General features: G+C 41.2%; 1 protein-coding gene across 2 annotated transcripts in view; it reads right to left on the reverse strand.

The window, feature by feature from the left end:
• The window catches only part of Mtmr6 (myotubularin related protein 6), a 37,187-nt gene extending 32,272 nt beyond the window's left edge, over positions 1-4,915 (reverse strand). The window contains exon 1 of one of the 2 annotated variants that reach the window (XM_063232527.1): positions 4,735-4,915. In XM_063232527.1, the coding sequence (XP_063088597.1) occupies positions 4,735-4,758 (24 nt within the window). In that variant the 5' untranslated portion in view covers positions 4,759-4,915. The remainder of the gene's footprint in view (positions 1-4,734) is intronic. The other variant, XM_003477247.5, reaches the window with a different exon arrangement.
• Between the last annotated feature and the right edge of the window lie 7,830 nt (positions 4,916-12,745).

The following is a 12,745-nucleotide window of genomic DNA, read 5'->3' on the forward strand; positions in this document are numbered from 1 at the left end:
CCACATGCAGAGTTGGAGCGGGAGCGTGCCACAGGGCTGCTGAAGACCAGAGGATTGGAAAGTCAAAGGCCCGGAGTCACTGCAGGGTCCCACCTCACCCCGCCAGCGCTCACTGGTCCACAGCAGGAAGCGGAAGGACCTGAGGGAGGCCAGGAGCCTGGCGCCCAAGGAGCAGGTTAAATCCAGAGCGCCTTGGAGAGACAGAAGCAAGCCCTCGTCCTTGTCACTCCACTCAGGCTGTACGCCTACCAACAGGTGCCACTTACCACGTCAGTCTGCTGCCCTCGGCAAACCCACCTGGTCAGGCTTACAGCTCTGCTAAGCCAATCGAGTGGGCGTTTCTAACTCAAGATGACCCAACAGTCAGCATCACAGAGTGTGACAGCCACTAAATGCCAGTAAAGGGCACTTTAAGAACAACTAAGACAAACTGCTGCTAACCACAGGCCCACACGAAACTTTCTACACAGGAAGTTCAAATTCCAGCCCACTGAAAACTTGACAATGGAAAATGCAGGGAATCACCCACACACAGAATGACATTAAGAAAATTCATCAAGAGGGAAAAGTGGCCTCTGGGACCAACGGCCTTCTCCAGTCAAACTCCTGTGACCAATAGTGACACTTACCCTCTAACTACATGACAGCGTGTGCAGAGGGCCCCGAGCAGAGCATGCACCACAGCTCCTGATGTCTGTGCTGTCCCTTCCCTAAAGCCAAGCACCCACTTGGGACCCGCAGAATCGCTGAACCACACCGACATCCTGCCAAGAATTAGCTGTCAAAGACAAGGCGTACAGAGAAAACAAAGCATGGTGGCCTCAAATTGCCAGTGAAGACTAAGGATGTGGATAATGGAAACCCTGTCCTGGGTATGGGTGAAACCTGTCAATAAGCATGTAAGTTGGATGGAACATACAGGGACAGAAAGAAGGCAAGGTTGTTGCTGCTGCTTGCTGCTGCTTATTACCCTACTGACTCCTGCCTATTCCTATATGAACTATTTCTCCTCTATGATGCATGCCATACCACCCTGTCTTGTAGCCAGCTGACTATGGACTGAAACCTCTACAAACTGTGAGCTGAAATAAATCTTTCCTCCTTTAAAAAAAAAAAAAAATTGCCAGTGAAACACTTATGGACTTCAGAGAAAAAAACGAGAACCTCAAATTGAATAAATCCAGTGGGAATCAGTTGTATCTTATTTTTCCTTTCTGTAATGCTGGAAAGAACTGATACTCCATCAATGTCTTCCTGCCTAACTCAGAGTAAAAGCAAAGGTTTTACAAAGGCCGTGAGAGGTCTACAGCAACTTGCCTCTGTCCTCTAACTTTAATCTATTCTGTTCTCTTTCAATCTAGCCTTGCTAGTTTTTAGCAACAAGGCCCTCCCAAAAACGATTTATGACCTGATGAGCCGCTATGGAGACCCAAATGAGGATGGCTCATTTCAAGTCTGAACTACCCAACTGACATCTGTCCCTCCAACCTCACCCAGCCACTCTCCAGAGCCTCTAGTTCTCTAGGGCCTTGGTTTTTTGTTTCGTTTTTAGTGAAACAGAGTCTTGCTATGTATTTGGCTGGCCTAAGAACTCAGTGTGTATCCTCCTGACTCAGCCTCCCCATGCTGAGATTACACGATGGCTTTGTTTTTCCTTATAGCACTTACCACTATCTAGGAAACTATATTATTATGACTCCTCCAACTAGGAAATACATTTTATCAGGGTAGTTTCTGTCTGGTCTGTTCCCTGCCATTTCCCTACTACCTAAACAGTGCCTGCCCCAAAGAGAAGGCTGAAGCAGGAGAAGGTGAAGGGACACAGTAGGGAAGTCTGCTCCTTTCACAGATATGATTTGCCTTTCCAGATTTTATAAGCACTGCACTCTTCTTGTTCCTCTCCCTCTGCTTGTCCTCTTTTCAGACCAGGACCCTAACTGCTTCACTCCCCTCTACAATATAGTCCCTTTGCAAAAATATCTGCAGCAAAAATTTTTCAGGTTACCTCAACACACAGGATTCCAAAGTCGACCTCTCAAGGTCAGATCTTGCCCCTAACTCTGCAACCTTACAATGAGCTAAGTAGCAGACAAAATCTCTCCACCTCTCTTTTCTAACTCTGTCCAACCTTACTATTCCCATCTCTCAATCAGGTACTCTGTGGTTAGGAGAACAGGTCTGGTACCAGAAACACCCAGCTCCAGGGAGCTCTGAGCTTGCTCATTCCCAGTAGGCTGTGTGAGCTAGGACAGGTGATTCAGTCTCTACAAATTTCAGTTTTCTCACTTATAAAACAGGGTAATAGCAGTGACAGCCAAAATACCACAGGACTTGGGGGGGAAAAATTCAGGCAGTCCTCAAAACCCATTGGCTCTTTATTACGAAGACACCTTGAACAATACCACTTTCTCATTAGATCTCTTTGTAACAGATGGTGTGTATCTGCCTGCATGACCTCACATTCTAGGGACAAAAAGACAGCAAGCTGAGACTGTTTTGGGGATAACTCAGTTTGAGCCCCCCTAGGATCAGATTTTTAGGGGAACATTCGAGTCTACAACAAACTCTAAAAAGCAGCCTCCCTTTTACAGCTCAGGAAATGTTCTTCCCACCCATTATGTAAAGTTCTATTCACAGACAACACAGTATCACTGGACATCAGCATACGGTGTAAGCCAAAGCATGGAGCCTGGCAGAAAAAGGACACACGATGCATGGTGAACTGCCTCTTCAGACTTCTCCCTGGTTCTTGGGAGGAGGAGCTCATTGTTCTGGTGAAATCAGGCGGCAGCTACTGGTACTGAAGCATAGCTTGGAAATTCAAATTCAGAAACTTGTCACATTCACTGAGGTTGTACAATTAGTAAAACCAATGTGACTAAAGCCAGATTATATATTTGTTCATGAATTTTAACACTACAAATTCACAGAATCCTCAGCTAAAGTAATAATCTCTAATGAGATGATCATAATAAAATCCCTGATTCTACATATAAGAAGATAGTAACAGTGCATTAAATATTATGTATTTACAACACGAAAAGATTTGGGAAACAAAAAACCGGTTTGTGGTGTTTTTGTTTTTGAGAGACAGTCTCACTATGTAGTTCAGGCTGGCTTTGAACTATGTGGCCCAGGCTGGCCCTGAACTCAGAGCAACCCTCCTGCCTCAGCCTCTTGAGTATATACACCACCACACTAGACAAGAAAAAGCTTTTAGAATATCTGGATTTATGTTTAAAGTAATACATATTTAGCAATTGGAATAATACTGGAGACACTAGAAAAAGCATTCACACTTTGGAGAGCTGGGACATTCTGCCTAGGTAACTTAGATTCTGTCTCAAAACCTAAAAAGCAATGGGGGAGCACCTGGGGATGTAGCTCAAGTACTATACTTACCTAGCATTCGTGACACCACAAGTTCAGTCTCTAAGACCAGAAATAAATGAATGGATTCCCCAAAACTTCTGATAGTCTTTACTCTTTTCATTCACTTAAGAATACACTTTATTTAATTAGATTCACTTCATTTGTAAGGGCTTTCCATTGTGTTATGCACTGTAGCAAGTATATGAAAAATGAGGTTCAAAGGGTACAGGGGGAAGTTAGGTGCCAAAAGCTACTATATAACACACATCTGGACCCTGAAATCAGGACAAGAACCTGAGCCCAGACCCACTCTATCCTTTTATCCACCTTTGCACCTTCTACTGCAATTTCCAGACCAACCTGGTCTACAAAGTGAGCCCAGGCCAGCCTGAACTGCACAGCAAAACCCTGTCTCGAAAAGACCAAACAAACAAATAAAAAAACTTCTTACCAAGTCTGCTTCTTACTAAATGAACTGTATCTTTAACATGAGCTCTGGCCAAACACGCAGAGTCAGCCTTTACAGTGGGTTCTCCTCCCAATTAACAGACTCCTATGGGTCTAAAATGTTAACTCAGTTTTGGGCTAGATTTCTGTTTTTCTACCCCCGGAAGTTGAAGTTTGACTAAACTGCTGTTCAACAAACAATATTCTGAGTTATTTCCTTCCGTCTTCTAACTTGTAACACACTCATAAACTTCTTTCACACACAAAAACTAACATTGGATTTGATAAGCTCAGCTAAAGAACGTTGCACCCAGCCCTTTAAATCATTTTTCCCTCCTGCTAACTCTTCAATTAACTAGTGACACTGAGGACAGTGTCTAAATTAGAAGTATAGGTACAGAAACACCAGACACAGAAGACTGGAGCCCTAGACAAGAAAGGAAGAAGGAAGGAGAGTGGAGCATCAGCTTCCTGAGATCACCTCCAAAACTTGCATCGTTAACCGGAGACACCTGACAATGAAACGATGGAAAGGACCGAACGACGCGCACAGTGCAGCCCAGTTCGCGCAGGGACCCCGAGCCTCGGTGTCCAGACCGCTCAGGGCTGACAGCCCCGCAGCTCGGGCCGCCCCGATTTCGCCGAAAACAACACGCAAGGCAGAGGGCAGCGACCCATCTTCCCGCACTTACCCCGTAGCGTCTCGAACCGCTGAGACCCTGATTCCACAGTCATAGGCCTCCAACCCATCCCAGGACCCTAACTAAGGACCCCGACCCCTAACCAGGCCCGCCAGGCGCCTCCGCCTCACAGGCCCCGCCCGCCCCGCCGTCCCCGCCCCGGCCCGGTCTTCGCCACCTCCCACTTCGGGGAGAGACCCCAGCCAGCGGCGAATACTCTCCCGCACCCGGGTACCTTGGTCGTTCGGATGTGCTCCATCCCTCAGACGACAGACGACCTCACAGGTACCATGGAGCGAGAGAAACCGGGAGGCGACGGCAGCCCAAAATGGGCGAGTACTCCCTCCACCGGCCAGCGCCTCCGTGGGGCCAGCCCTTCCCGGTGGCGTCTACTGCGCCTGCGCTGGAGGCGAGCGCCGTCTCCTAGAAACACTTCCCCCAAGCCGCGCGGCCGGCGAGGGTACGCAGGGCGTGCGGGCAGAGCGCCCGCCGACAGACAGCGACTTCCGGGTGCCAGGCGGTACCACAGCGCCCTCAGCAGGTGGAAGACTGATAGGGCTGGCAGTCCCACTCCGGGGGGTCCTTTTGTCATGCAGACTAGGAGCTCCAGAGCCCAGCGACCAATGGATAGAAGACATTTCTGCATTTCAGGATGGGTCCTGAATAAAGGGCATTTGACAAGTAAAGGCAGACTAGATGTCTGTGAAATTCGTTGTTTTAGACAGCCAAGTTAGGTAGAAACATTATAGGCAGTCAGAACGATGAGCAATGAATAAGAGTCCTGTTGCTCCAAAATTTGGTGTTGCCTGGGTTTTGGACTTTCTAACAGGTGTATAGTGGTGTTTCATTTTAATTTGTGTTTCTCTAATGATATTTGATGTGGAGAATCATTTCATATGCCTATTTTCATTCTGTACATATTTTTCTTGGAACGTTAAAAATTGAATTATTTTTCTTATTCTAATTTTAATAGATTCTTAAAAATTTAACAGTTATGGGCCAAGGGTTTAAGCTCCTGCCTGGGAAGCACAAGATTGTGAGTTCAATCCCCAGTATAAAAAAAAAAATTAAACAGTTATTTATCAGATGTATATTTTGCATGCATTTTCTTTCATTCTGTAGCTTTTTTCTCATTTTTTTCACATTATCTTTAACAGAATTGAAGTTTTAAATTTCAATTAACTCAAGCTTATCAATTTTCATGAATCATGATCTAAAAAGTTATTTTCATACCCAATGTATTATACAGCTTTCTTGTTGCTGCACACAGCACTAGGCATCACAACTTAGAAGAGGTAAGGCTTTAATTTAGCTCAGGGTTTGAGGGGATTCAGTCCATAATCAGTGGGCTCTAAGGCACAAGAATCATAGGGAAGTGCATAGCAGGGCAAAGCTGCTAAGTTCATGGTGGCCAGGAGCAGAGGGAAATGCAACCAAGAGAAGAAGTGAGGGGCCATTATAGTACCCAAGACCATGCTCCCATGACCCACCCAGATTCACCCATGTATGTGCTCTGCTAACTTGCTAGGCATTTCTTTCTTACTTCTTTCTTTCTTTTTTTTTCTTTTGGATAATATTCCATTCTTATTTATTTAAAATTTACTCTGCTATTAAATACCTACATGATTTCCAACATAAAAAAATTTTTAAAAATTTTATTTTAGAAAATAAAACCAAACAAAATAAAGTGAATCAAAACATGGCAATGTAAGTGACACAGGATTTCAAAACAAGATAATAGGAAATCAACAATGGTTACCATAATGCCTCTTGTCATCTTTAAAATAGCTACTCATACCTTTAGACATAGGAAAATCAAACAAAACAGAAACAATAGAACCAATAAAAACAAAACAATGAATGCAATACAGGAATTCAAAGCAAGATAATAGTAAATCCAAAATGCCTACCATAATATATCTCATTATCTTCAAAATAACTGCCCATGCCATCAGATATGACAAAATCAAACAAGACAAGACAGAATAAAACCCAACCAAACAAAACAACGAGAATGATACAGGATTTTGAAACAAGATAATAGGGAATTAACCACCCAGAAGGAGATCCCCCATAGATTTTATATTGCATATTGTTATCCTCTGAATAGAGGGTCAGATTACCAATTTTAGGTCTGCAAAGTCAGTGAAACATTAAACACTACAAGCATTAAGTAGTACTTTACCTCATTTGTCACCATCACAGCCTATGCTTCTCCAGATCAGCTGGTTGCTTATGAGGGGCATAAAGGGAGGAACATTGGCTCTTTCTGTCTCCCTATTTGTGCATCAGAAGGAGCTGGCATCTGGCTCTTCCCCAGTCAGCCTGCACATGGTGCCAACTCAGGGAGTTCTTAGCTTCTTGTTGATTTCTTGTTCTCCTCCCCTGCAGTCTGCGAATGGCACCAACTCACAGGAGAGGGCTGGTCTCTCTCCTCCAGTCTACCCATTGCTAGGCATTTCTTAATCCAATTAAATTAACACATCAGATTAACAGTCAAGGTCACTTAAGACCTCTCTCTCTCTCTCTGTCTCTCTCTCTCTCTCTCTCTCTCTCTCTCTCTGTCTGCCTTTATCTCTGTCTCAATTTGTCTCTGTTTCTCTGTCCTTGTCTGTCTCTCTGTCTCTTTGTCTCTCTATCTCTGTCTGTCTGTCTGTCTGTCTCTCTCTCTCTCTCCTTCCAGCAAAGACCAGAACCTGCTAATTCTAAGGAGCTCTAGGAGTGGAAAAACTTGATCTCTACCATCTTAAGATCTCTTGATGGCCTGAAAATTAGGAACAAGAGTAGCAGGCAAAAAGCACACACAATTTTTACATTTATATACATAGGAGACCCCATAGGAAAATAAAGAACCAAAGAACTGATAAAGTCTAAATGCTTTTATACTAAGTTGAAAAAAGAGAAGCCCTCCCAAAGGAATTGTGTCACCAGAATTTTGGCATCAGCCTGACCTGAGTGATAATCTGTGTTGCATGGGCAGCTTTGCTCTTGGATCTTCCCTGAAGGGATTTGTGAAGAAGTCCACAGAAGGGACTCAGAGTCAGAAAGTAAAAGTTGGTACAACTATCTTATTGAATAACAAGTAAGGTAGCTTTGTTGGAGAGGACAGTACACTTGGGAGAAATCCAAGCAGGCAGAGCACAGAGGTGGCACCTGTTGGTAATAAATGCATACCCTCAAGAGGGGAGTTTTCAGACATACAGTCCTTGAACCAACATGGTAGCAAAAACTTATTAGGAGGCCAAAACTGTAATGGAAATATATGTAAATGAGGCCTACAGAGGGTCAACATTGGTTAACCTGGAATCTGGGTCCTCTAGGTAGCAACCAGGTACTCTTGAATGATAACAGGGTAGGTTGAAATACCAAAAAGGGGTAGAGGACCCATTTCTGCGAGATTCGAAACTTAGATCAGTGTGTCACCTGTCACCTGTCAATTAACTCACCTATCAGTTTCTTTCTGTCTATTGGTATAGACTTTTTCACCTACTATTTTCCAGGCTCCAGCTCATATTTAGATGGCTGCCTACTCTAACAATTGCATCTCCTTTCGACCTTCTAGAGATTGTCCACATTTCTTGGTTCATAGCCAACTTTAGACCTAGAAATCTTGCATTGCTTTGTGACCTTTCTTCAGCCATGGCTCTTTGCAAAAATGGAGATTTTTTTCATTTTCTGAAGGACTAGAAATTGAACCCAGGGCCTGGCACTGAGCTACATCCCAGGACATTTTATTTTATGTAAATTTTTGGGATAGGGTATCACCCTAGTTGCTAAGTTACCCATGCTGGACTTGAAATTCGAATCTTCCTGCTTCACTTTCCCAGAGTTCGAGGCTTTGGGCACATACCACAACACTTAGAAAATGGAGATCTTTAAAGCTTCCAAAGTACGAGAAAAACTAAATAATGTAAAGTAAATCTAAAGCAGAATTTAGAGGAGGAAATCAGTGTTTTTCCTCCTAGCCTTGAGCAGCTGCTTCTTAAATTCCCCCTCCTGCAACTGCTAATCTCTTCTAATAAGATAGCCAATTGTGTTCCCATAAATCAGGTCCTATTGAATATGCTTTCTTTCAAGAGATACAGATAAGTTTGACAACTATGTTCCCATGAACCAAGTCCTGTGACATCCTGGAATTCCTGAAATCTGTTTTCTTTCGAGGATAAGCTATAAAACCTGTCACTCAGCAGATGACTGCTTTTGTCGCATTTCTGTAACTTTGCTTTAACCTCTTCCAGTTTCATACCAAACAAATGTGTAAACTGGGGACTTCTCCCTCTGTTTGGCACTCAGCCCTTTAGACAAGTCTGCTGAGTCAGGTGTACACTTAAATAAATCTTCCTGTTTCTCTCAGGCTCTCCAGACTCTTGAGTTCTGCATCAGATCAACAATTAAACTGACAGCTGACTTATCAGCGAGAGTGGGAATCATGTAACGTTGGACTGATGTCTCCAATGTACTGAAAGGAAACATCTGCTACTTTAGAATTATTAGCCCAGGAAAAATATCATTCAGGAAATAAAAATGAGACCCAAGAAGATATTTTCAAACAAAAAGTTAAAGTTTGCAATGAACCACAATAAAAGTAAATTCTAAAAGTATACCTCGGGACAGTGATCAAAGATAAAAATCACCAAAATACAAAAGAAATGAAGTTCTTTTTTAATGTAAATAAATAAATAAATAAATGCAATCAAGCACTGGTTACATAAAACAATAATAAAGTTTGGTGAAGAAATGAAATATGTGAGTCAGAAGCGAGGCCAGGTGTCCTGAGATTCCTGTGTTGTCCCAGAGGGGTGTAAGAGCATTGGTCAACTCTTATCTTTAAAAACTTATGTTCATTTGTAATGGCTGGAATAATAAAAGCAGCAAAATAAGTTCCAAGTTAGTAGAGGGGAGAAATGGAATTTGCAAAAAGTATGTTTTTCATAGCATAAAGGAATCAGAGGTCAATGAATAAATAGAATGAAATAGATATAAGATCTTTATAGAGCATGTAATAGAATAGGTACACAGACAGATCACAAATACACACACCTACAGACCTAAATAGATATGTACTGCATTTGTGAGTTAGAAAACATCCTTTAAGTGTCAATTATTTCCAATATGACCTATGTCTCTGTAAGTTCAACATATTCCCAGTTAATATCCTAACAAGCGTGATGTATGTGTATATTGTAGTGAGGAAAACTGTAACTTTGAGTGTGATGAAATGACTCTATTAGTCATACATTTGTGTGTGCGGGGGGGTAAAGAGCCAAGGATCATTTTAAGGAAAAACAAGAAGGCAAAGTTTGTTTTCTAAAAGAGTATCAAGACTCATTACAAATCTATAGTAGTGTAAATGATGTGTTGAAATATTAATAGGCAAATCGGGCTTCAGGCACTGTATCAAGATTTCAGAAAAAGGATCACATATAAATAATGTTAGATTTAAAAGAAATTTAGTATTTAAGATCAATAGGAGGAAATACTTTTCTCAGTAACTAAGCACTGTCTAAATTTGATAGCTATACGCAGAAAAAATGAAATGTTTATGCTCACACTACATTATGCATTGTTACATTGATTAAAGAGTCAAACTTAAAAAGCGGCATAATAAATATTTTAGAGAATATTTGAGAATAATCTTAAATTTTGGAAGAATATTTAAACAATGGCATAAAAATTAGTAACTTGCATTGCAATTAATTATAAATTGCTATTCTTTTTTCCAAATCCATTTTATTTCAAGGATAAAAAAAGAAGTAGGAAAAAAACTACAACAAAATTTCAAACCACATAAATCAGGGGCAACAATGGTATATATACTGTGCATTATCATCCCCAAATCATTCACCCAGAACACAAGACATCTGCATTCAATTGTCTGAAAAATACCAGTACAAATCTTTCTCTTTAGTGGACTCAGAGAAATCAGTAGTATAACTATCTTAACTGTTTCTTTTATATACATACATATACACATATAATATACATATGTTGTTTCTTTCAACTTCTCACATTAATGAAACAAGTTCAAAGCCGTCCTTGGCTACAGTAATGAGTGTGAGACCCTGCCTCAAACAAAACAAAACAAAACAAAAAGTTATCATCAATGGGCAACCACCCAAACTGCTTCAAAGCTCAAGGGTATCTAAGGACACTTGAGGACTTGACCCTTCTTGTGTAATGTGGACTTACAGTATGAAAGTTATATAACCAAGACATCACAGGTAAACACACATGGGCTGGTTACGGCACAATGTAAGAATGTAAAACATGTTGAAGAAAACAAGACATTATAATAGCCAGTGCTGATTTAATATCATCTTGCTTTGAAGTCCTACCATGCTTTTGTTCTTCTGTTTCTATTGGTTCTATCATGTTGTATCTTATTGGATTTTATTATCTGTGAGAGTATAAACAAATTTTTATGGACAATGAGATAATATAGTAGCAATTGTTCATTTTCTGTTATTTGGTTCTGAATGCCCCTGTAATACTTTCATTCTCTTGAATGGTTTTATACTATTTTGTTATGTTTGATACTATTGTATATGAAGGTATGCTCAACTGTTTCAGAGACATTATGGTAGCTACTGTTAATATCGGGTTGTTTTGTGGTAAAATATTGTGTTGCTTACATTGTTCTGTTCTGATCTGCTTTGTTATGTCCTTTTTGGTCTTCATTTCTTTAAAATAAAAAAAAATGAAAAAAAAAAAAGAATGTAAACATGAGATAACAAACTATATAAGAATTTTACAATAAAGAGGCAGGTGGCTTTTGCTATGGCTTTCTGCTCTGCTCCGTGCTGTGCGCTTGTTCCTGTTGATGTCTTGTATGTGTATATTCTTTTTAACCTTGGGACCTCATTTGGGAAAATGTTTCTTGGGACCCCTGAGTGGGCTGACATCATCCAAGCAACAAATCACCCAATAATGGGGTTTCTCAGCAGATTTCTCACAATAGAAGTAACAGGGGGAACAAATGGCTTGCCATAGAATTTAGAATCGGAATCATTTGTTTCAGCGTTGAAAAACAGAGTTCTATATGAATAGAACTGACACTTGCAGTCAGGTCTCAGGATGACAGAGTAAGAGTGGTAAGATCCTTTGGAAGGGATGTGATAGCTTGTAGTAGACTAAGTAATGAATATCAAGCCAACTTTGGTGCTCTGTGGTTTTGTCTGACTTGGGGATAGAGTTTTAGGCTTATCTTAAATTTGCATGACCCTTGGGTTATTACCCTTTATTGTCAATTTGTAGTTAACTAAAGAATTGAACTTTCTGAAATTTCCCTTTTGGAAGGAGTTGTTTGGTAGAAGATAAGAATATGAAGTATTTTCATTCTGCTAATAGGACAGCAGGAGGGTTATTACATATTGTCTTTGAAGACCAGTCTTAGACTTGGTATATCTAGAGGTATATGGTAGAATGTAATGCTTTTCATCAAAACTTTGTGTCTGCAGAGCTTTTTTCTGTGGAGTTTTGGGTTCTGTTATGGTTTATCTCTAGATGTGGCCAAGAGTCTCAAACTCTCCTAGGCAAGACTTTCAGAAGGTGATTGAGTCATAGGTGCTTATTGCTAGCTGACTTGCTATTAGAAGCTAGGGTCAGGTTGGAAAAGGAAGCTCAATGGAGGCATGTTCTGGGGGAGATTATCTCCCTCCCTGCCTTCTCTCTTTGCTCCATCTGCTTCCTGTCTGCCACTTATTATGTCCCTTTCTTGTTTTATCATTCCCATTGTCTTCCATGTTTAAAATGCTATGTGTTTTAAATTACATAAGTGATGTATCAGTTTGCTTGGGCTGACGCAATAAATACATAAAATGAGGCAGTCAGAATAGCAGACATTTATTTCTTATAGTTCTGGAGCCTGGGTAACCCAAGATCAAGGTACCAGATTTGGCTCCTGGTGAGGACTTTCTGCCTCACTTCCAGAAGGCTCCTCTTGCTGTGTTATCACATTGTGGGATGAGGAGAGATAGCCCTTTCCTATTTCTTAAGGGTAACCAAGGGAGACCCGCTTTCAAGTCTTAATCTAAATTTAGTAGATTAAGATCTACCTCCCCGTAGAGCCAAGTGGGGTCAAAAATGAACTCGAGGAAGTGGAAGGCTTCCATAAATAGATAGGGGACGGATGAAGGGTGTCAACATATGAATGTGGAGGGCGCATAATTCAGATCATAGCGGGTGGCAATGCACAGATGAGAAAGCAGAATTAAGAGAAGCTGTGAGACGGAATGTTTCACAGATTT

The sequence above is a fragment of the Cavia porcellus genome, unplaced genomic scaffold (genome assembly GCF_034190915.1).
Source record: "Cavia porcellus strain 051 isolate PalLab524CR breed Dunkin Hartley unplaced genomic scaffold, mCavPor4.1 scaffold_21, whole genome shotgun sequence".
NCBI lineage: Eukaryota > Metazoa > Chordata > Mammalia > Rodentia > Caviidae > Cavia > Cavia porcellus.